We start from the raw sequence: 22,762 nt of genomic DNA, 5'->3' as shown, positions 1-22,762 counted from the left end.
TTGTAAAAAACGTCCGTCCTTTCTGCCTTATCCTGTATGTTTGCATAATGCCTCACTGTGAGTGTGGCAGCCAAGTGAGAAGTTTTCTTTCTTTTTAATTTTCTTCTTTGTTCAGAACAATGTGTGTGTGTATATTTACTTAATTACCTACCTATTTATGTATTTATTTATTTAAAGAGCTGTAAAAAGACAAATTCCCCCATGGGGACAGATAAAGTTCTATCTCTCTGTCTGTCTGTCTGTTTGTTTACAAAGACATGCAGTTAAGGTGAATTGGCATTGTGAAATTCACCCTGTGATAGACTGGTGCCCTGCCCAGTGGTTGTTCCTGCCTTGCACCTCATGCTTGCAAGGATAGACTCAGCATGATGCTGCCACCACCATGCTTTATGGTTGAGTGGTGTTTTTAATTATATATTTTGTTTCTATTATGTCATTGAAACTTTTTCCTGCTGACTTTAGAGCTTCAGATGTACCTTATGGCAAACTCTGAGATGTCGAGTGTGTGTGTTTTTTTATGTCTGTGACTTCTGAAGCACCTGGGTAACAGTTATTATATTCATAGTCTCGCCAGTCATACCACTGTAGCTTGTAACTCCTTCAGAGTTATCAAATGTTGCTTGGTGGTCTTTCTTTCAGTCTTCTTGCAGATTGACAGCTGTGCCATACTTTTTCCATTTCTTAATGACTGATTAAGCTAGCCTCCAGGGGGAATTCAGTGACTTAAATATATTCTTGTTTCTGTCCTCTAACATAAGGTTTTTAATCACCTTTTCATTGGGTTGCTTGAAATGTTACTTTGTTTTCATCATGTGGAAGTCTGTCTATCTATCGCTATCTATCTTATTTATCTTATCTTATCTATCTATCTATATAGTTCATAGTACCTAATCTGTCTGTCTATCAATTTATCTAGGATGTGATTTTTGTCCTCGGGAGTCTCTGTTCTTGTTGTTTATGTTTATGCTGCTGTTTGCATTTTAATATCCCCAAGGGATTAATAAAGTGAATCTAATCTAATTGTATTGACTCAAGTACAAGTTGGATCTTCCAGATAAGGTGCATTTATAACTGTGGTTAATTGAAACCCCTTGACTACAGGCAGGTGATATCCATTGAATTAAAATCAACTGACTGGACTAGTGAGGATCTAGGTGTGTAATATTAAATTAGGTAAATACTTATGTGATCAATTCTTCTGCATTTTATATTTGTACTTTAGATCACCTTGCAAAGATCTATTTTCACTTTGATAAATGTAAAAAAAATATGAGAAATCCCATGTGATTCAGTGTTATAAGAACACAAAAGCATAGTGCATGGAAATTGATAGAAAGTGATGCAAACTCCAACACATCATTTCCTATATATCTTTTTTCAAAACATTTTTGAAGATAAATTAACATTTGAGCAACATTCAGAATCTGTTTCGACTACTCTGCTAGGTGGTTCCACGTATCTGCAGTAATTGTTTTGAATAAATGATTTTAGGTGTCTATGTCCTATCAACTTCATTCATTTTGTGTATTTTTGACTTTTTTGAAGAAAATGCTATAAGGTAATAGCTGCTATCAACTTTGTTCTATTAATTATTTTGAACACGTATATCAGATCTCCTGTATGGCTCATCTGATTAAACTTAAAGAGTATAATTACTTAATGTTTCTATCCTATTTATAGCAGTTCAGCCCAAATATAAGCCAATAAATGATTGAATAGTGTTATAAAGTTAACGTTAATTATCCAATGACTTGCGCTAGCTACTTCCTTTACTAACTAGCCAACCCAGAGACTGAAAGTGCATTATGGCAGTCTTAGGGGAAGTGCTGCTAATTGGTAAACCAGCAGCTAACATACAGTCGTATGAAAAAGTTTGGGAACCCCTCTTAATTCTTTAGATTTTTGTTTATCATTGGCTGAGCTTTCAAAGTAGCAACTTCCTTTTAATATATGACGTGCCTTATGGAAAGGGTAGTATTTCAGCAGTGAAATTAAGTTTATTGGATTAACAGAATATACACTCACCTAAAGGATTATTAGGAACGCCATACTAATACGGTGTTTGACCCCCTTTTGCCTTCAGATCTGCCTTAATTCTACGTGGCATTGATTCAACAAGGTGCTGAAAGCTTTCTTTAGAAATGCTGACCCATATTGATAGGATAGCATCTTGCAGTTGATGGAGATTTGTGGGATGCACATCCAGGGCATGAAGCTCCCGTTCCACCACATACCAAAGATGCTCTATTGGGTTGAGATCTGGTGACTGTGGGGGCCATTTTAGTACGGTGAACTCATTGTCATGTTCAAGAAACCAATTTGAAATGATTCGAGCTTTGTGACATGGTGCATTATCCTGCTGGAAGTAGCCATCAGAGGATGGGTACATGGTGGTCATGAAGGGATGGACATGGTCAGAAACAATGCTCAGGTAGCCTGCAGCATTTAAACGATGCCCAATTGGCACCAAGGGGCCTAAAGTGTGCCAAGAAAACATCCCCCACACCATTACACCACCACCACCAGCCTGCACAGTCGTAACAAGGCATGATGGATCCATGTTCTCATTCTGTTTACGCCAAATTCTGACTCTACCATTTGAATGTCTCAACAGAAATCGAGACTCATCAGACCAGGCAACATTTTTCCAGTCTTCAACTGTCCAATTTTGGTGAGCTTGTGCAAATTGTAGCCTCTTTTTCCTATTTGTAGTGGAAATGAGTGGTACCCGGTGGGGTCTTCTGCTGGTGTAGCCCATCCGCCTCAAGGTTGTGCGTGTTGTGGCTTCACAAATGCTTTGCTGCATACCTCGGTTGTAACGAGTGGTTATTTCAGTCAAAGTTGCTCTTCTATAAGCTTGAATCAGTCGGCCCATTCTCCTCTGACCTCTAGCATCAACAAGGCATTTTAGCCCACAGGACTGCCGCATACTGGATGTTTTTCCCTTTTCACACCATTCTTAGTAAACCCTAGAAATGGTTGTGCGTGAAAATCCCAGTAACTGAGCAGATTGTGAAATACTCTGACCGGCCCGCCTGGCACCAACAACCATGCCACGCTCAATATTGCTTAAATCACCTTTCTTTCCCATTCTGACATTCAGTTTGGAGTTCAGGAGATTGTCTTGACCAGGACCACACCCCTAAATGCATTGAAGCAACTGCCATGTGATTGGTTGATTAGATAATTGCATTAATGAGAAATTGAACAGGTGTTCCTAATAATCCTTTAGGTGAGTGTATGCATCATAACAAAATTAGACAGGTGGATAAATTTGGGGACCCCAACAGAGATATTATATCAATACTTACTTGAGCCTCCATTTGTAAATATAGCAGCCTTTAGACGTCTCCTATAGCCTATGATGAGTGTCTGGATTGTGGATGGAGGTATTTTTGACCATTCTTCCATACAAAATCTCTCCAGTTCAGTTTAATTTGATGGCTGCCAAGCATGGACAGCCTGCTTCAAATCATCCCATAGATTTTCGATGATATTCAAGCCAGGGGACTGTGACGGCCATTCCAGAATATTGTACTTCTCCCTCTGCATGAATGCCTTTTTAGATTTTGAACTGTGTTTTGGGTCATTGTGTCCTTGTTGGAATATCCAACCCCTGCGTAACTTCAACTTTGTGACTGATGGTTGAACATTATCCTGAAGAATTTGTTGATATTGGGTTGAATTCATCCGACCCTTGACTTTAACAAGGGCCCCAGTCTCTGAACTAGCGACACAGCCCCACAGCATGATGGAACCTTCACCAAATTTGACAGTAGGCAGCAGGTGTTTTTCTTGGAACGCGGTGTTTTTTCTTCCGCCATGCAAAGTGCTTTTTGTTATCAACTCAATTTTTGTCTCATCAGTCCAAAGCACTTGTTTCAAAATGAATCTGTTTGTCTAAATGAGCATCTGTATACAACAAGCGACTCTGTTTGTGGTGTGAGTGCAGAAAGGGCTTCTTTCTCATCATCCTGCCATACAGATGTTCTTTGTGCAAATTACTCTGAATTATAGAACGATCTGCAGCAAGATGTTCTTGCAGGTCTTTGGAGGTGATCTGTGGGTTGTCTGTAACCATTCTCACAATCCTGCGCATATGCCGCTCCTGTATTTTTCTTGGCTTACCAGACCTGGGTTTAACAGCAACTGTCCTTGTGGCCTTCCATTTCCTGATTACATTCCTTACAGTTGAAACTGACAGTTTAAACCTCTGAGATAGCTTTTTGTAGCCTTCCCCTAAATCATGATACTGAACAATCTTTGTTTTCAGATCTTTTGAGAGGTGCTTTGAGGATCCCATGCTGTCACTTCTCAGAGGAGAGTCAAAGGGAAACACAACTTGCAATTGACCACCTTAAATACCTTTTCTCATGATTGGACACACCTGTCTATGAAGTTCAAGGATTAACGAGTTAATCCAACCAATTTTGTGTTGCAAGTAATCAGTATTGAGTAGTTACATCCATTCAAATCAGCAAAATTACAAGGGTGCCCAAATTTTTGCACAGCCAGTTTTTCACATTTGATTTAATTTCATACAACTAAATACTGCTTCACTAAACATCTTTATTTGGAAAACACCCCAGTACTCAGATGTTCCTAGGAAATGAAAGACATACCACTGTTATCTTTTTTGTTGAAAGTAGAGTAAATTATTATGCAGGCTGAGAGGGATTCCCAGACTTTTTCATATGACTGTAGTTCATTTAAATGAGTCAGTTAGGCCTCCTGAAACCCACATAATCTAATTCTGGGTTGTGTGGGACTGGAAGTTAATGGGTACAAGGCAGAAAATGGGAATGCCAATTCATTACAGTGCCCACTCACTCACACTTGTAGTCACACTAGTATTACCAATTAACCTATTATGTACATCTTTGAGGATGTGGAAGGAAAACATGGAAACCCTCAGAGACATTGTTAAAAAGTGCAGATTCCACCATGAAGCAGCAGAACCAACTACTGTTCGTGCCACCCTTAATGAGTATGTTGACCTATTCATTTTAATTTTTGATGTTGCCCATTGTTTATTTCTCTGTTATAGTATAAGTTAATGTTTGTGTTTATAAAAGGTAGGTTATTGCAGGACACTGGATTGGCAATGGCATTGATACCATGCACTATATTTTTTTTATTTGTTTGATGCAGGTTTTGTTTTTGGACCATCCAAAGAAAAATATTCGAGACACGCAGAAGTACAAACCGTTCAAACAGCAAGTAAAGGTATAAATGTTTTTCACTGTAAACACTGACACTGAAATATAATGCATTATAATATTATGGATATGACTAATATTGTTTTCCTTTGAGCAGAGTGGACGTCCTTCTCTTAAACTGCTCTGTCAGAAAATTCTGAATGTTAAAGTCCAAGAATCTGAACACAGTTCTGTAAGTATCAGCTTTGTATTACATGGAAAAATAGTAAAACTAGAGAAACATTAAAATGAACAAATCATTAAAAAAGGGAGATTTCTGATCAGTTTTCTAAAGAGGCTTCTTTTTTATTGATATTTCAGTTGTTTTAAACACATATTTTTAACATATTTGGTGTGCTTCTACTGTCCTGTCATTCTGAGTGTTTGTACTGACTTGATTGAGACAGTAAAGAAAAAAAAAATAAGACCAGAAGATGCAGAATTAAAAATGAGCTACCGAAATTCAAAAATCTTTTACCAAAACCAAATCACAATCAAATATTTGGAGTCATAAAACAGGCAGAGATAAACTAGGATTCTTAAGTAGAAATAGTCTGAATTAGCGTAAGCCAACCTAACTTGTGGTGTTCGTAAAAAATGTAATGATTTATTTCATGAGGTAGAAGTACATAATGAACAAAAATAGTTGAATCAAATATTTGAAATATTAAAATGTGTGCTTCTAAATGTTCCTGATTATAATATAAAAAATCAAATATAACATATTTGTAATCACTGACCTTGAAATAGTCTAAAACAATAATTCACATGCTTATGTTTGAAATTCGTCATTTTTAACCATTTGGAAGTGGCTTCTTGATGCCTAGGACCACCAGTAAAGAATAAAATATCAGAAATATCATATTTGTGATGAACAACCTCAAAATAACATAAGGACAGTCCACATGCCTATATTACTGGTCTCCATTTTTTCAAACTTCATCTCCCATTAGGAGGTGAGCCTCCAGGTTTCAGTTGATGGTGCATTCACAATTTCAAGTCCTCGTCATCATTTTTGTTGAGCATACAATTGGATTACTATCCTGCACAAAGTATGGTCCAAAAACGGCCTACAAATGAGTGTTTTCCTGCTTAGAGAGCCAATAATAGGGGGTGGGGGAACCCCAAAAAGCTTGGCATCTTGCATAAGTAGACTTCAAGACAAGTTTGTGGTGGCTTTCTCTTACCTAAGAGTAACGAGGTGCGTAATAAAAAAAATAAACTGAGGTGACTTCAAAGCCCTCCATAAGTATTCCTTAATGAACGCAAAAGATAAAGAAAAATTTGCCCTCACTGCTTAGTAAACATCAGGATTGTTAGCTTATGAGCCTAATGTGTCGATTTTAGGAGTAAACTTATTAAGCATGTTAGAATTGTATCGTCTTTATAAATTCCTTATAAACATGTTGTTAGAGTTTTGGCTTGACAGGCATTTTCTTTTCTTTTATGGCATGTATGTTATTAGTAAATATTTTGTGCATGCTTTATTAGTTTAAAAAAAGTTTGTTTTAAGAGGAATTTTATTTATTTTATTATTTTTATGGTAACTGAACAGAATTGAATTGAAATTAATTAAATTTTGTTGAAAAAAAAAAATGAACATGTAACACCTGTGGTTTGCAGTCTAGTGTACCACTTTAATATGGAACATAAGGCTTCTGTACGACTGGTTGTGCAGGAGCTTAATGTAAAATAAGAAAAAAATGGAAACAAATACAAAATCATCCAGTTCTAGTAACATGAAATCTATATTGCCCCTAAAAAAACCTGATCGAAGCATCTCTAAATTAAGAGCTGGCGTAAATTTGGAAAAGGTCTCTGCAAATATAGAAAACAAATACTTGTTGCCATAGAATTTTGGAGAAAATAGACACTTCAAAGAATGTTCCACTGGGGTACTGTACTTTATGAATACTGGATCCATTAATATTTATAAAGTAAAATTGATCAAAAGAAGCCAATTATCTTTAGTATTGACGACAGCAGTGTCAAAACACAGATTTTGTTGGATGTGGTTGCTCCCCCTGGGCCCACGTAGTAGGGCTTTCACATTTATATCCAAACTTTGAATGCATAATACGTCTTGGAAATTTGTAATTCTTTTTTGAATATTGAAAGTCCTCTAAGCACTTACAACATAATATCACAGGATTTTGGCATGACAAATTTGTACATCACTTGTCAGAGCTGAATGGTTGTAATTTTGGTGGAATACCCTTTTCCTTTTCAAATGTGATCTGAGGAGCTGGCCCAAATGTGGATCTCGAGTAGTGAAACTCTAAACCACTAAAGTGATAGGCATGGTTGAAGTTGGCTTTATACTTAATGTGGAAGCAAACTTTAGGTGGCTATAGGTAAAATGAAGATGCACGTACACAGTGTAGTTATGGACATTGTGATGAGGGACATAAAAAGCACTGCAAATTGTATTTGATTGGTCACACAATGTTGCCTGTCACACGATGCTGCTGATGGCTGGAACCATGCCACATTCCAGTCCAACAGTGTATGATCAGATCTACTTAATTCAATTCAAAGTTGCTGAGGCCAAGTCCTGTCCTGGAAATAGTGGGTACAGGGAGGTGTCACCATTGAGACATTGCTTAGGGGTCTGCCTATCTCGGTTTCACAACCTAACACAGGGAGGAGTTGAGGTAAAGGAGAATTCGTATGACCCAAGTGAGTAAGCGGGCCCCTAACATGAAGCTACAAGGGCAGCTCTCTGCTTCCCACCCCAGTCTCCAGACAGGGAACATCTCTGTTTAATAAAAACTAGGACACAGTGAAGCTTTGTGGTTCACAAATTGAGTAGCTGGATTGAACTGTTAATTACTGAGTGGTCCAAGATAATTACTACATTGTTACTATTGTTTTGTTTTGTTGTTTAGGTACAGGATGCCCAGGCAGCAATGAGACTTTATACAATGGTGAGAAAACAATGGGAAGCAGCAATTAGGGAAAGATTTAAAGTCAAGAAGTCGGAGAAGGCAAAAGTCAAAGATGATCAGCTTATTGAGGCCTGACAGATGTGGTCACTTCTGTATTTCCGGGACAAGTTGCCTATTCCACATCTCCTTGTGAAGTATATGTTGTGTTTCTTATCAATCAGTTTGCCTTGGACTCTGTCATCTTTTGACTAGAAAACTGATAGGTGTGGTGTTCCCAGTTTTCTGTGCTATGTTCTCCTTAGTTATCTTGGATGGGAAATTAATATATCAAAGAGACAGTCAAGGAGGTGTAATTGTCATTTCTGGTTCTTTTACCAGTTTGTAAAAAAGTAGCGTTAAGCCAATTCCATACTGCTTTGTACAATTTTAATTAAATTTATATTTGTGAAAAAACTGAAGACTGCTGATACTATTTTTTACATATATATTTTTTTAATGTCATAATTGTGTGCTTCTCTCCTTAAACAATAAACAATAATAAATTTTATTTACAGTGTTTTTATGTTCAGAGTGTGTATAATGAAAGTAAAAGGAAGTTTCACATTCTACAATAACTAAACAAAATCACTGAATAGTTAATCTTCTCTTTACTCTTGCATTTTCAGAGCAGCTGCCTCTGCCAGGTCTATGATTTCCTGTTAAATAAGCAAAAAAAAAATCATCCTTTTAAGACAATTAAGTGCACAAATTTTTAAAAGGGAGCTTCATCTGTAAAAAATTGCAGTTTAAACACTGTGGGAGTTGTAAATAAAAAGGTAAAGCAGCATGTAATAAAGCGAATTAGCCACAACATTAAAACCACCTGCCTAATTGTGTGTAGGTCCTGCCAAAGCATCTTTGGCTCGTCGAGGCATAGACTCCACAAGACCACCAAGTTCTATAAGTTGTGAGGTGGGGCCTCCATGGATCAGACTTGTTTTTCTAGCACGTGCCTCAGATACTTGATCAGATTGAGATCTGGGAAATTTGGAAGCCAAGTCAGCACCTTGAACTCTTTGTCATGCTCCTCAAGCCATTCCTGAAGAACCTTTGCAGTGTGGTAGGGTGAATTATCCTACTGAAAGAAACCACTGCCATTAGGCAATACAATGGCCGTGACAGGGTGTACGTGGTCTGCAACAATCTTTAGGTAGGTGGTATTTGTCAAAGTAACATCCACATGAGTGCCAGGACCCACGGTTTCCTAGCAGAGTATTGCCCAGACCATCACACTGCCTCCGCCGGCTTGCCTTCTTCCCATAGTGCATCATGTTACCTCTTCCCTAGGTAAAGGACACACACACACACACACACAGCCGTCCACATAATCTAAAAGAAAATGTGACTCATCAGACTAGGCCACTTTCTTCCATTTCTCCATGATCCAGTTCTGACACTTGTGCCTATTGTTAAGTGCTTTCAGCAGTGGACAGGCATTCTGACTGGTCTGCGAATACACCGGGTGTTCTGATGCCTTTCACACATGGCCATCATAAAGTTTTCCAGCAATTTGTGTTACAGTAGCTCTTTTGTGGGATCGGACCAGACAAGCTAGCCTTTGCTCCTTGCGCAGATCATTGGGAAACCATGACCCAATCACTAGTTTACCAGTTGCCTTTCCTTGGATCAGTTTTGGAAGTTATTAACCTCTACGTACCAGGAACACACCCTGTAAGACCTGCTGTTTTGGAGATTCTCTGGCCCAGTCATCTTGCCATCACAATTTGGCCATTGTCCGAGTCACTCCGATCCTTTCGCTTGCCTGTTTCTCCTGCTTCCAACACATCACCGTCAAGCACTGACTGTTCATTTGCTGCCTGATATAGCTAACCTTTGACAGGTGCCATTGTAATAAGGTAATCAATGCTATTCACTTCACCTCTCAGTAGTTTTAATGTTGTGGCTGATTGGTGTATATTCACTGGAAATGAAAGTTACTATTTCACTAGCATTTACATTGACACATACCATTTTAAATTCAGTTATTTAAACATTTTTAGAGTTTTACAAAGAATCTTACGGTAATCTTGAAGTTTCAAGGAGAAAAGTGCAGACTATAAAAGAGCACAGAACGAGTGTAATCAGAATATCTGATTGTCATAGGCTAGATAGACTTTATCTTACCTTAAGACTAATACGTATGTACTGTATGTTACCATTCAAAAATCTATATTTAGTAAATCAACCTCTGTGTACGATTATTAGGTAATTCATATTAGCAAACTTTTGTTAGTTGGCACTATTAAGGGTTATGGCAAAAATGCATGTGATCAGCATACATAAAAATATGTGATGATCTCAAGGTTTATTCACACAAGGTGTGTATTTCCATCTATTATCCAACCTGCTATATCCTAACTACAGGGTCACGGGGGGCCAATAGCAGCCAGCACAGGGCACAAGGCAGGAAATAAACCCCAGGCGGGATGCCAACCCACTGCAGAGGTGTGTATTTAATACTGTAATTGAACTTCCACAAGATATTTCAAAACCCATTTACTTGTCATTTGGTAAGGGAAGTAGCTGTAAGCCACCTATAACAATACATCTTTACATAAAGTATAATGACTAGTGTAACATTGTGTATTTTGGGATCTGTTTAGACACCAGGTATCTTAATGGCTTACACAGAACAAAATTAACCTGGAATACCTCAGTACCTAAAAAGAAGCATGTCAGTTTATGAAAATAAATCTACAGGGTTCATACTGGTCCTGGAAAACGTGGAAAGTCATGAGAAATTAAGCCAAATGTGGCCTTCCATTTCCTGATTACATTTCTTACAGTTGAAACTGACAGTTTAAACCTCTGAGATAGCTTTTTGTAGCCTTCCCCTAAACCAGTGTTTCCCAAACTTGGTCCTGGTAGACCCCTGTGGCTGCAGGTTTTTGTTCTAACTGGATTCCTAATCAGTGACAACACCTGATAACACTGAGCTCATTTAATTAGCTGGTTTATTTTTTTTTTTTTTTTGCATAGCAGCATGATTTTTACATTTATAAGACATTTAGAAATATTTCTGATTTTGCTATAGATTTAAATGCTTAACTCTCTTTTGTTGATCCCATTATACTTTGCCCTTTCTCTGTGCAGTTATTCCCCCATCATTGTATCTTAATAATGACAATTTAAAACAAGCAGATCAAACACCCAGGCTTTCCTTTCGCTTGCAAACAACACAGAATAATCAAAGGCTGCAACTACTTTAGAGTCAGAGCCACTAATTAGTAAATAAACACAGAACTTGGGAAATATCAGTTCGCTTAATTCGCTCAGGGGTTCAGTTAAAGACAGCTTAAGTGAAAAATTAAAGAAAACTTACTAAGTAATTACAACACAAACACTGACTTAATCAGTTTTAACGTGAAAAGATGCCAACGAAAGAAGAGAAGAAGCGGGCTGCTAATGTGGAGAAAAGAAGAGCTGCTTAGGAAGCAGCGAATGCATCAACCTCTGAGCAAACAAATGCTAAACGTACAGAGAATGAGTATGAAAACTAGGAATGCTGAAGTCAAGTGTAATCACTGCACATTATGGTGCAGTGCACCGTTACTGGTATAATATAATACAGTGAACTTTCGTCTATCACGGTTAATCCGTTCCAGACTCTACCATCGCAAAGTAGGATTCTTTATTTATAAATCAAATATTTTCGCAGAGTATAGAAAACCTGTTTACGACCTTCTAAATACATTTTTTAACATTATCAGCGCCCTCTTGACATGAAATAACACCCTTTAGTCACCATTACACTTGTATTTCCCAATATATTAGACAAAATAAGAGAAAATAAGACATATTAGACGTTACAAATATCATATTACTAGGCGCACTCGCCTTTTAAGGCGACCGACTTTTATCCTCAATTTTTGTGCTCCATGTGTACATCAGGCATGTAAGTGTAGAGAATGAGAACATCAAAGTGCCCATTTATAACATCTCCCGAAAACCTAAGTTTTTTTTTTATCCCCTCAAGTGCCTGTCCAAAGTCGTACAATGTCAGCCCGAATCTGTACCGCTAAAGACGGAGTTTCATGCACTAAATAAGCTATAGATGAGAATAAGCAAGCACCATCTCCCCTGATATTTACTACGCGGTAAGGCATTTGTACTCCATCAACATTAATTATTTCCAGAGACATAATTTTGTCTATTTTTCCAGCGCATCGTGCATAAAAGCAAGGGAACGATAAGAGCACCAGAACTCTGCTCACATCGCGTCGTTTCGTACCTCAAGCCGCAAGTAGTAAGTCTGTAATAAGTGGAATACCGCTATGCTTTGCACTCACGGGACGGAAGGACAATCCCGAATGCTTTTATATAGTAGATTATTGTACTGTACATTTAATTGCACACAAACACACACAGTTCTTACACACAACCACTAACCTATGAAGGCACAACCTCAGCAGGAGAGTCTTCAGAGGTGGTGCAGTATCTTCAGCAGGTGCGTTGTTGTCTCCTTCCGCTGAATGAGTACTAGGAGTAGGCAGTGGGTGTCTGGGTGCGCGGCTGAAGAACATCTTGATGTGCGCGGCTGAAGAACATCTTGATAGGCAGTTGCTGGCGCTGTCTTTTCATATGCGTGAGGAGGCTTTTGTAGGGTATTGCCATCTTTAATCATATCCCAGAGTTTCACCTTCTCCTGGATAGTAAGCATCTTCCTCCGGTGCTTAGTTTTATTGTCAGAAGGCTTAGAAAAAGCAGCACGTTTAGGAGCCATCGTAGGGCTTAGATAAAAGTTCTCAGAAAGCGCATGCGTAGTGACATAAGCGTGTATGAGAAAAAAATCACGATAGAGTGAAGCGGCGAAAGTCAAAGCGTGATATAGCGAGGGATCACTGCATAATATAATATAATATCTATACTAATAAAAGGCAAAGCCCTCACTGACTCACTCACTCACTCACTCACTGACATACTCATCACTAATTCTCCAACTTCCCGTGTGAGGCGGAGTTGCGTCCTCCATCAGCACGCCTCCCACGTAATTGACTGCCTGTCCATATAAGGCCGTCCGTCGCTCCGTCTCTTGATTCCCTTTCTTCGATGCATATACTCTGAGCGGCTCACGTGAACTGACTGTGAACGCAGTACGCAGAGAACAAGCAAAAGCTCCAAAGAGCGCTGAACAAAAAATGCATTACACAATTGAGAAGGCAGCAAAAGAATATGAAGTGAGTGGCACACACAAGCATATTCATAAGTGCAGCTACTGATGCATGTACTCCAAGTGGCTCACATGAACTGACTGTGAACGCAGTACGCACACAAAAAGAAAGAGCTCCAAAGAGCGCTGAACAAAAAACACATTACACAATTGAGAAGGCAGCAAAAGAATATGAAGCGAGTGACGCATACAAGCATATTCATAAGTGCAATTACTGCGGAAACAAAGCGTACGGTGGAAAAAGTCAATGTCCAGCTAAAGAAAGACAGTGCAAACGAAGATAAGATGGTCATGGATAGAATAGTGTTTGGCACAAACTCAGCGAAAGTGCGAGAGGAACTTTTAAGTGCCGGGTCTGAGCTAACATTAAATAAAGCCATGGACATCGCAAGATCGCACGAGATATTTGCCAGATACAAGTTTAATGAGAAGACGCAGGGTATAAACGAGACTTTTGATCACTTGTAACGGAGTTAAAATTGCTGGTGAAGGACTGTGCTTATGCAAACAAAGATGAGATGGTCAGGGATAGAATAGTGTTTGGCACAAACTCAGCGAAAGTGCGAGAGAAACTTTTAAGTGCTGGGTCTGAGCTAACATTAAATAAAGCTGTGGACATCGCAAGATCGCACGAGATAGCACAAGCACAGCTGAGAACCTTCGATGCATGTACTCCAAGTGGCTCACATGAACTGACTGTGAACGCAGTACGCACACAAAAAGCAAGAGCTCCAAACAGCGCTGAACAAAAAACACATTACACAATTGAGAAGGCAGCAAAAGAATATGAAGCGAGTGACGCATACAAGCATATTCATAAGTGCAATTACTGCGGAAACAAAGCGTACGGTGGAAAAAGTCAATGTCCAGCTAAAGAAAGACAGTGCAAACGAAGATAAGATGGTCATGGATAGAATAGTGTTTGGCACAAACTCAGCGAAAGTGCGAGAGGAACTTTTAAGTGCCGGGTCTGAGCTAACATTAAATAAAGCCATGGACATCGCAAGATCGCACGAGATATTTGCCAGATACAAGTTTAATGAGAAGACGCAGGGTATAAACGAGACTTTTGATCACTTGTAACGGAGTTAAAATTGCTGGTGAAGGACTGTGCTTATGCAAACAAAGATGAGATGGTCAGGGATAGAATAGTGTTTGGCACAAACTCAGCGAAAGTGCGAGAGAAACTTTTAAGTGCTGGGTCTGAGCTAACATTAAATAAAGCTGTGGACATCGCAAGATCGCACGAGATAGCACAAGCACAGCTGAGAACCTTCGATGCATGTACTCCAAGTGGCTCACATGAACTGACTGTGAACGCAGTACGCACACAAAAAGCAAGAGCTCCAAACAGCGCTGAACAAAAAACACATTACACAATTGAGAAGGCAGCAAAAGAATATGAAGCGAGTGACGCATACAAGCATATTCATAAGTGCAGGTACTGCGGAAACAAAGCACACGGTGGAAAAAGTCAATGTCCAGCTAAAGGAAGACAGTGTAAAAAATGTGGTAAATTGAACCACTTCGCTAAAGTTTGCAGGACTGGGAAAGGTAAACCCATGCATGCAGTGTGTGATGTCTAAGATAAAGAGGAAGATTAGCTGTTTATTGATGCAGTAAGAAAGGAATAACCCTCTGAATCTGAAAAAGCCTTTGTAGACATATCAATAGGAAAGCAAGGTGTAAAACTTAAGTTTCAATTAAATTCATAGACACGCTGCCGCTAAATATTCGCAGGCAAATCCACAACTTAATACCGGGAATGCCTGTTAAACATCTTAGATTCACAAGTACCGATTTGGGTAGTGAACACTTCGATGAATGAAACCTGTTATCTTTACAACGATTGACAAACACGGAATATAAGTTGAAACCAACACATCCTCCAAATACGAACCTGATTGAAAGAAATAATGATAATCAAATCCTTGATGACAGCAACACTCATAACACTCACAAAACAATTACATTGACAATCATGTTACGTTATTTTTAAAATGTTTTCTTTTTCATAACTTCTTTAACACACTACTTCTCCGCTGCTAAGCGTGGGTATTTTGCTAGTAATCTATACTAATAAAAGGCAAAGCCCTCACTGACTCACTCGCTCACTCACTGACTCATCACTAATTCTCCAACTTCCCGTGTGGGTGGAAGGCTGAAATTTGGCAGGCTCATTCCTTACAGCTTACTTACAAAAGTTGGGCAGGTTTCATTTAGAAATTCTACGCGTAATGGTCATAACTGGAACCTATTTTTCTCCATATAATGTTATGGAGTTGAGCTCGATGGCCGTGGGGAGCGGAGTTTCGTGTGACATCATCACGCCTCCCACGTAATCACGTGAACTGACTGTCAACGCAGTACGTAGAAAACAAGGAAGAGCTCCAAAAAGCGCTGAAGAAAACATGCATTATACAATTGAGAAGGCAGCGAAACAATAAGAAGCGAGCGAGTCACACATACAACCATATTCATGAGTACAGCTACTTCGGAAACAAAGCACGGTGTAAACCTAAAGTTTAAATTAAGTTCATAGACAGGCTGCCGCTGGCGTTTGTCATGCCCACGGCTAATGCGGGATACAAGTTTAATGAGAGGACGCAGGATATAAACAAGAGTTTTGATCACTTTGTAACTAAGTTAAAATTACTGGTGAAGGGCTGTGCTTATGCAAATTCCGAGAGACTGTCTTTATGGGGGGGATTGACAGTTAAGGCGGGTGGGAGAGTCACGTCATCTTCTCCCCTCCCATTCACCTCATTTCGCTGTGAGCTGAGCTCCGTAGCTAACGCAGTCTTGAGGAACCAACTTTGTGACGCTGCCACCAAATACTCACAGAAAAATCCACAAGTTAATACACACGCTGTCTCTACAGTTTTTCCACACTCTGAATCCTCCAGGCACTACTTACAAAAGGTTACATTGACAATCGTGTTACGTTATTTTTAAAATGTTTCCTTTTCTTAGCACAAGCACAGCTGAGAAGTTTCGATGCATGTGCTCCATAACGCGTTAAAAAATAATGCATTTAATCACACTTTGCATTCCAAGCAAAGGGGAACTTCTGTCAATGCATGATTTCCTGGTACACCGATTACATTGATGTACACATCAGAGCTACAAAAAGAAAGCGCGTTGCTACGACTGATTGGAGGAAAATTTCATTTCAAAAGACTACCCGACAAAAGCCTTGATAAAAGCGTGGTTTTGTGCACATATACAGTGGTGTGAAAAACTATTTGCCCCCTTCCTGATTTCTTATTCTTTTGCATGTTTGTCACACAAAATGTTTCTGATCATCAAACACATTTAACCATTAGTCAAATATAACACAAGTAAACACAAAATGCAGTTTTTAAATGATGGTTTTTATTATTTAGGGAGAAAAAAAAATCCAAACCTACATGGCCTTTCTCTCTTATTACTGCAGAGGACACAAAACTAATTTTCTTTAATTGCTGGTAATGCCGGTAAGGCACATTACCAGAGGCAGAAATTTGAACGTTCACATAGAAAATGTAATTTCTATACCACAGCCGTCATGTAGCGCCTTTCAAAAGGGATCTACTACCGAGAGATGATCCATATACATTTTAGCTGCTGTTAGTACTACTTACCTGTTGTGTTACACAGTCTTTAAAATGTAGTTTTCCCGAAACCACCCCAGTAGTGCTCAATGTACCTGTACTTCTTAAAACGTTAATGTTTTACTGTTTAATAACTTAATAGACTATATTTTATTATTTTTCCCTTGCATAAATATATACACACACACACCTATCTACATTATATATATACACACACACACACATATATATATATATAATTTGTGTGTGTGTACAGTGGGATGCAAATGTTTGGGCAACCTTGTTAATAGTCATTATTTTCTTGTATAAATCGTTGGTTGTTACGATAAAAAATGTCAGTTAAATATATCATATAGGAGACACACACAGTGATATTTGAGAAGTGAAATGAAGTTTATTGGATTTACAGAAAGTGTGCAATAATTGTTCAAACAAAATCAGGCAGGTGCATAAATTTGGGCACCGTTGTCATTTTATTGATTCCAAAACTTTTAGAACTAATTATTGGAACTCAAATTGGCTTGGTAAGCTCAGTGACCCCTGACCTACATACACAGGTGAATCCTATAATGAGAAAGAGTATTTAAGGGGGTCAATTGTAAGTTTCCCTCCTCCTTTAATTTTCTCTGAAGAGTAGCAACATGGGGGTCACAAAACAACTCTCAAATGACCTGAAGACAAAGATTGTTCACCTTCATGGTTTAGGAGAAGGATACAGAAAGCTGTCCCAGAGATTTAAGCTGTCTGTTTCCACAGTTAGGAACATATTGAGGAAATGGAAGACCACAGGCTCAGTTCAAGTTAAGGCTCGAAGTGGCAGACCAAGAAAGATTTCAGATAGACAGAAGCGACGAATGGTGAGAACAGTCAGAGTCAACCCACAGACCAGCACCAAAGACCTACAACATCATCTTGCAGCAGATGGAGTCACTGTGCATCGCTCAACCATTCAGCGCACTTTACACAAGGAGATGCTGTATGCGAGAGTGATGCAGAGGAAGCCTTTTCTCCCCACAGCACAAACAGCCGCTTGAGGTATGCTCAAGCACATTTGGACAAGCCAGCTTCATTTTGGAATAAGGTGCTGTGGACTGATGAAACTAAAATTGAGTTATTTGGGCATAACAAGGGCGTTATGCATGGAGGAAAAAGAACACAGCATTCCAAGAAAAACACCTGCTACCTACAGTAAAATATGGTGGTGGTTCCATCATGCTGTGGGGCTGTGTGGCCAGTGCAGGGACTGGGAATCTTGTCAAAGTTGAGGGACACATGGATTCCACTCAGTATCAGCAGATTCTAGAGACCAATGTCCAGGAATCAGTGACAAAGCTGAAGCTGGGCCGGGGCTGGATCTTTCAACAAGACAACGACCCAAAACACTGCTCAAAATCCACTAAGGCATTCATGCAGAGGAACAAGTACAACTTCTGGAATGGCCATCTCAGTCCCCAGACCTGAATATAATTGAAAATCTGTGGTGTGAGTTAAAGAGAGCTGTCCATGCTCGGAAGCCATCAAACCTGAATGAACAAGAGATGTTTTGTAAAGAGGAATGGTCCAAAATACCTTCAACCACAATCCAGACTCTCATTGGAACCTACAGGAAGCATTTAGAGGCTGTAATTTCTGCAAAAGGCGGATCTACTAAATATTGATTTCATTTCTTTTTTGTGGTGCCCAAATTTATGCACCTGCCTGATTTTGTTTGAACTATTATTGTACACTTTCTGTAAATCCAATAAACTTCATTTCACTTCTCAAATATCACTGTGGGTGTCTCCTATATGATATATTTAACTGACATTTTTTATCGTAACAACCAACGATTTATACAGGAAAATAATGACTATTAACAAGGTTGCCCAAACTTTTGCATCCCACTGTATGTATGTATGTATGTATGTGTGTGTATATATGATTTAGATAGGTATGTATATATATATATATATATGTGTATATGTAGATATGTATATAGATATGTATATATGTATATAGATATGAAGAGAAAACAGTAAAAAGGAGGCGTGTCAGATGTCGTGGTACATTTTCTGATGCAGCTAGACGAAAACAACTTTGTGACGCTGCCGCCAAATACACAAAACAATTACTTTGACAATCATGTTACGTTATTTTTAAAATGTTTCTTTTTCTTTTTCATAACTTCTTTAACACACGACTTCGCTGCGAAGCGCGGGTATTTTGCTAGTATAATATAATTACCAAATGAAACTCATAAAGCATGCTGACCAAATGCTGGTAGACTGAAGAATACTCGACACATGTTTTATCTGCCTTTCTTCATCTCTTTCAAGTCTGTTCTTTTTTACAGAGGAGTCTATTTGTGCCACTGAAAGCCTAACAAAATTGGACAATGCCCACCTTGTCTTACCTTGTTACTTAAGTGTTTAAAAGCTCATGATACTAATCTTATTTATTGTGTTTGATATTGGACATAGTTATTTAATTTTTTTTTAAATTTTACTGGACAACATTAAGCAAATAACTTGCCTATTTGGGAACACTATAATACTTTTAAGGAAATGTAGGTAATATGGGGTACCCACTGTACACATTAGTCAACCCCCATGCAACAGATGTCACATATTTCAGACAGAAAGCAAACCAAGTTAGCATAGATTTCTGTTTTGTGTATTCTCTGCATCTTTATATACTAGGAGGCTCCGCCCACTGCTCAATTCATTGGCCAACCCCAGAGTTTGGTTAAACAATTTAAAGAGATTGTTATTTTCGTGGGAATTGTTACATATGCATTATTTTCACTTTTACTTTAAAACTTCAGTTAAAATAATATTTGGAATTAACTTTTCTTCAAGAAAATTGAATTTTGATTCCGAGTTTGGATTTACATTGTGACAACACAATGTATGACTGCCCGTGAGTGAATTTCGTTTCTTTCTCTCTAATAAATAAACCAACTTTTTTGAATGGCTGTCCATGTGATTTGTTAATTGTCATAGCAAAAGCTATTCTCACGGGAAACTGTAAACGTTTTAATACAAATGGCATATCAAGATCTCCTTTTGTGTCTAATGTTATTTGCGGAATATGTACTACATTACCTTTCTTGTCGCCTGTTAAAATTTTACATGTTAGAATTGTTTGACTAATTTTTAATACAACTAATCCTGTTCCATTGCATAGCCCATCACTCATACAGAAATTATGCAATAACATCACAATACATCCTTCTTTCAACAGTAATTCGGCCTGTGGAAGACCGGAAGGTGTTAACACTTGTAGATTTTCTATGGGATATTGTAAATTGATGTTTTTATGTTCTGCACGATCACCACCAACTATTTCAGCATAGTCTTTTGATACGCATTTAATCAATTTGACGTTTAACCAATCGACAATTTACGCGTTCATTTGTTTGACTTCATTATTTCTCTCTGCCATATTTAGATGATTGGGTGATTCTAAACTGGATCTTCGTAAGTGTGTGTGTGTTCATAAGTAAGCCCTTTAATGGATTGGTGTCTGTCCAGGTTAAGTGTCGGAATGCACCTGATGACCGTGATCTTGTTTGAAAAAAGTTGTAAGTAGGGAGTGACTTGAAAGAATCTCATGGTAAGTCTCCGTCTAATGACCTGATTACATGATTTGATGACATCTTGCCTGAAGAAGGGGCCTGAGTTGCCTCGAAAGCTTTCATGTTGTAATCTTTTTCGTTAGCCAGTAAAATGTGTCATTTTGCTTGACTTTGCAATACATTCATAATGGCTAACACAGTACAACACCCTTGTACTACTAACAAATGACATAAATAATAGGTCCTATGTATGTAAAAAGTATGCTGAACAAACTTTTCCTCGAAGAAGAGGTGCATGTTAAATTGACTGGTGACTCCAGTTCAGCCTGGAATGAGTAAGACCTGCTGTGGACTGGCACTCCAGGGTGTTTCCTGCTTCATGCCTGGCGCCGCTGAAACAGGCCTCCTCCTCCTACAACCCTAAATTGGGTTAAGCTAGTATGAGATTGTTATGTTATGCTATGATTGATTGATAGAAGTCAGACGTTTTTGTCACCTTTAACAGCTCTAGTAAGTAACACTCCATATCAGTAGGAGTGAAGTTAATCAATCTCAATGGATGCTGGGACAATGACATAGGGCGGCAAATGAGTATAATATGTACTGATTGCTTTGTATGTGCTAGCAGTTATCATATTTAAGAGATAAAGTTTTACCTTGTTTGATGCAAACTTTTCTTTGATCTCATTAAGCATTGTCTTGAACTTTTGTGCTGCTAACTCCATTGCCAAGTCACCTGGATGAGAAAGAAGTATAACACATCAACATGATGTGGGAGAAAGTTACTATTCTTTGTACTTGTTCATGAAATTAAGACTTAAATATTCCTTTTATGTGAATAAAGGAGATATTTCAGTATAATTGGATGCAGATCTATAACATCACATATTCTAAAGGTGGTTTCACTGTGCATGATCTGCACTTCAGGTTGCTCACCATATTGACATATCTCATTGAGCACAGAGCAGACGTTCTCGACTACTTCAGGATCATCACTGTGGTTCGTGTATATTTCTTTAAGCAATTGAGCCCCGCTGCTGCCATCAATGCACAGTAGTATGTGTGCTGCAGACAATTCTGAAAAAAATGAATGTAGTTATGGGACTTGTGTCTTAACCAGACCACATACACGGTATGTGTATGAAATTAACAGAATGAGGAGGACATTTAGTATTTACAATGACTCAGCAAAAGTGTCATTACAAGAGCCTCTGGCTGTATTTTGAGCAGTAGCTTCATAAACTGACACCATGAACCATAATGTTTGATTGATACTTATGTGTCGAGCCTACACTGTAGATACGTCAGAGTTCACGTCACATACAATGTAGTCTGACACATATCTCTTCAAAAATGTGACTACATGTCGTATGGATGTGAAGTCTACACAAAGACCATTCGTCTTCTGGTTTAGAAGTTGGCGAATTACAGAAAAAGTGGAAAAATATAAAGGACAAATACATTTACCTACAAAAGAAAATAAGTAGCAAGAGGAGTGGTGATTCTGGAGGGCAGATATGCCTGCATTTTAATGGATCATTCGCTTTTCTTGTGTACTACAAACACCAGCCAACTAATGTTCAGGCATGTGCCTGTGGCACAGCGTGACACAGAAGTATAAACTGCTTTAGATGGCATAGCCTGCGCACATAGCTACGCCGTAGGCATGACACAGAAGTACAAATCAGCTTTAACAGGGTGGGGCTTGACCCCTCGGCATGTAATCTATATGTTTAAGCAGACAAAGCTGTAAAATATGAACTATCCTTTTTGTGATTTCTTAGCATTTTAAGTTACAAAATCTTTCCTAATCATTGTCAGATCTGTTTGAACTCACAGGTCGGCCTAATCTTAAACCATTACACATTAAACAGACACCACTAGAGGCCAGGAGCACAAGTCCAAAGAAGTACATACCCACATACAGAGTCATTTTATTAGAGACCAATAGTTTAATATGCATGGTTTTAAGAAGAGGGAGTACAACTGATGAAGACATAATGTGTTAACTGACGCCAACATTGCTCAGGAGTCTGGAGCTGTAAGGCAAAACAAACAGCTTTGCCAATTTTGTTCTGGCATTTGTGCTTGTTTTGTGTGCAGTGCATAAACCGCAGTTTAGCAGAATGGCTTTGATTACTGACGATGTAACAAAAGCCCATTATAAATATTTAAGTCTAAGGCTATTTTCCAAACAATATTTGCCCATTTCTCATCGTTTGATGTTTCAGACGCATGTTTGTGATTTAAACACATCCTGCAAAAAAATGTACATGTTTGGAAAATAGTAAAAGAACAAATGCAACATTTAACTACTA

The 22,762-nt window shown here is 38.5% G+C and overlaps 2 protein-coding genes across 5 annotated transcripts in view; one reads left to right on the top strand and one right to left on the bottom strand.

The window, feature by feature from the left end:
- rexo4 (REX4 homolog, 3'-5' exonuclease) overlaps window positions 1–8,633 on the top strand; it is a 61,938-nt gene extending 53,305 nt beyond the window's left edge. For all 3 annotated transcript variants that reach the window (XM_039763876.1, XM_039763875.1, XM_039763878.1), the window contains exons 7-9: window positions 5,152–5,226; window positions 5,317–5,391; window positions 8,087–8,633. In XM_039763876.1, the coding sequence (XP_039619810.1) occupies window positions 5,152–5,226; window positions 5,317–5,391; window positions 8,087–8,221 (285 nt within the window). In that variant the 3' untranslated portion in view covers window positions 8,222–8,633. The remainder of the gene's footprint in view (window positions 1–5,151; window positions 5,227–5,316; window positions 5,392–8,086) is intronic.
- Window positions 8,634–8,701: 68 nt separating this feature from the next.
- LOC120535797 (serine/threonine kinase-like domain-containing protein STKLD1) overlaps window positions 8,702–22,762 on the bottom strand; it is a 51,075-nt gene continuing 37,014 nt past the window's right edge. For both annotated transcript variants that reach the window (XM_039763873.1, XM_039763874.1), the window contains 3 exons: window positions 21,381–21,521; window positions 21,101–21,180; window positions 8,702–8,781 (listed from right to left, as the gene is read on the bottom strand). In XM_039763873.1, the coding sequence (XP_039619807.1) occupies window positions 8,734–8,781; window positions 21,101–21,180; window positions 21,381–21,521 (269 nt within the window). In that variant the 3' untranslated portion in view covers window positions 8,702–8,733. The remainder of the gene's footprint in view (window positions 8,782–21,100; window positions 21,181–21,380; window positions 21,522–22,762) is intronic.

The sequence above is a fragment of the Polypterus senegalus genome, chromosome 9 (assembly GCF_016835505.1).
Source record: "Polypterus senegalus isolate Bchr_013 chromosome 9, ASM1683550v1, whole genome shotgun sequence".
NCBI classification, from domain to species: Eukaryota; Metazoa; Chordata; class Cladistia; order Polypteriformes; family Polypteridae; genus Polypterus; species Polypterus senegalus.
Note: the sequence above shows the minus strand (reverse complement) of the source record. Positions and strands in the feature narration are given on the sequence as shown.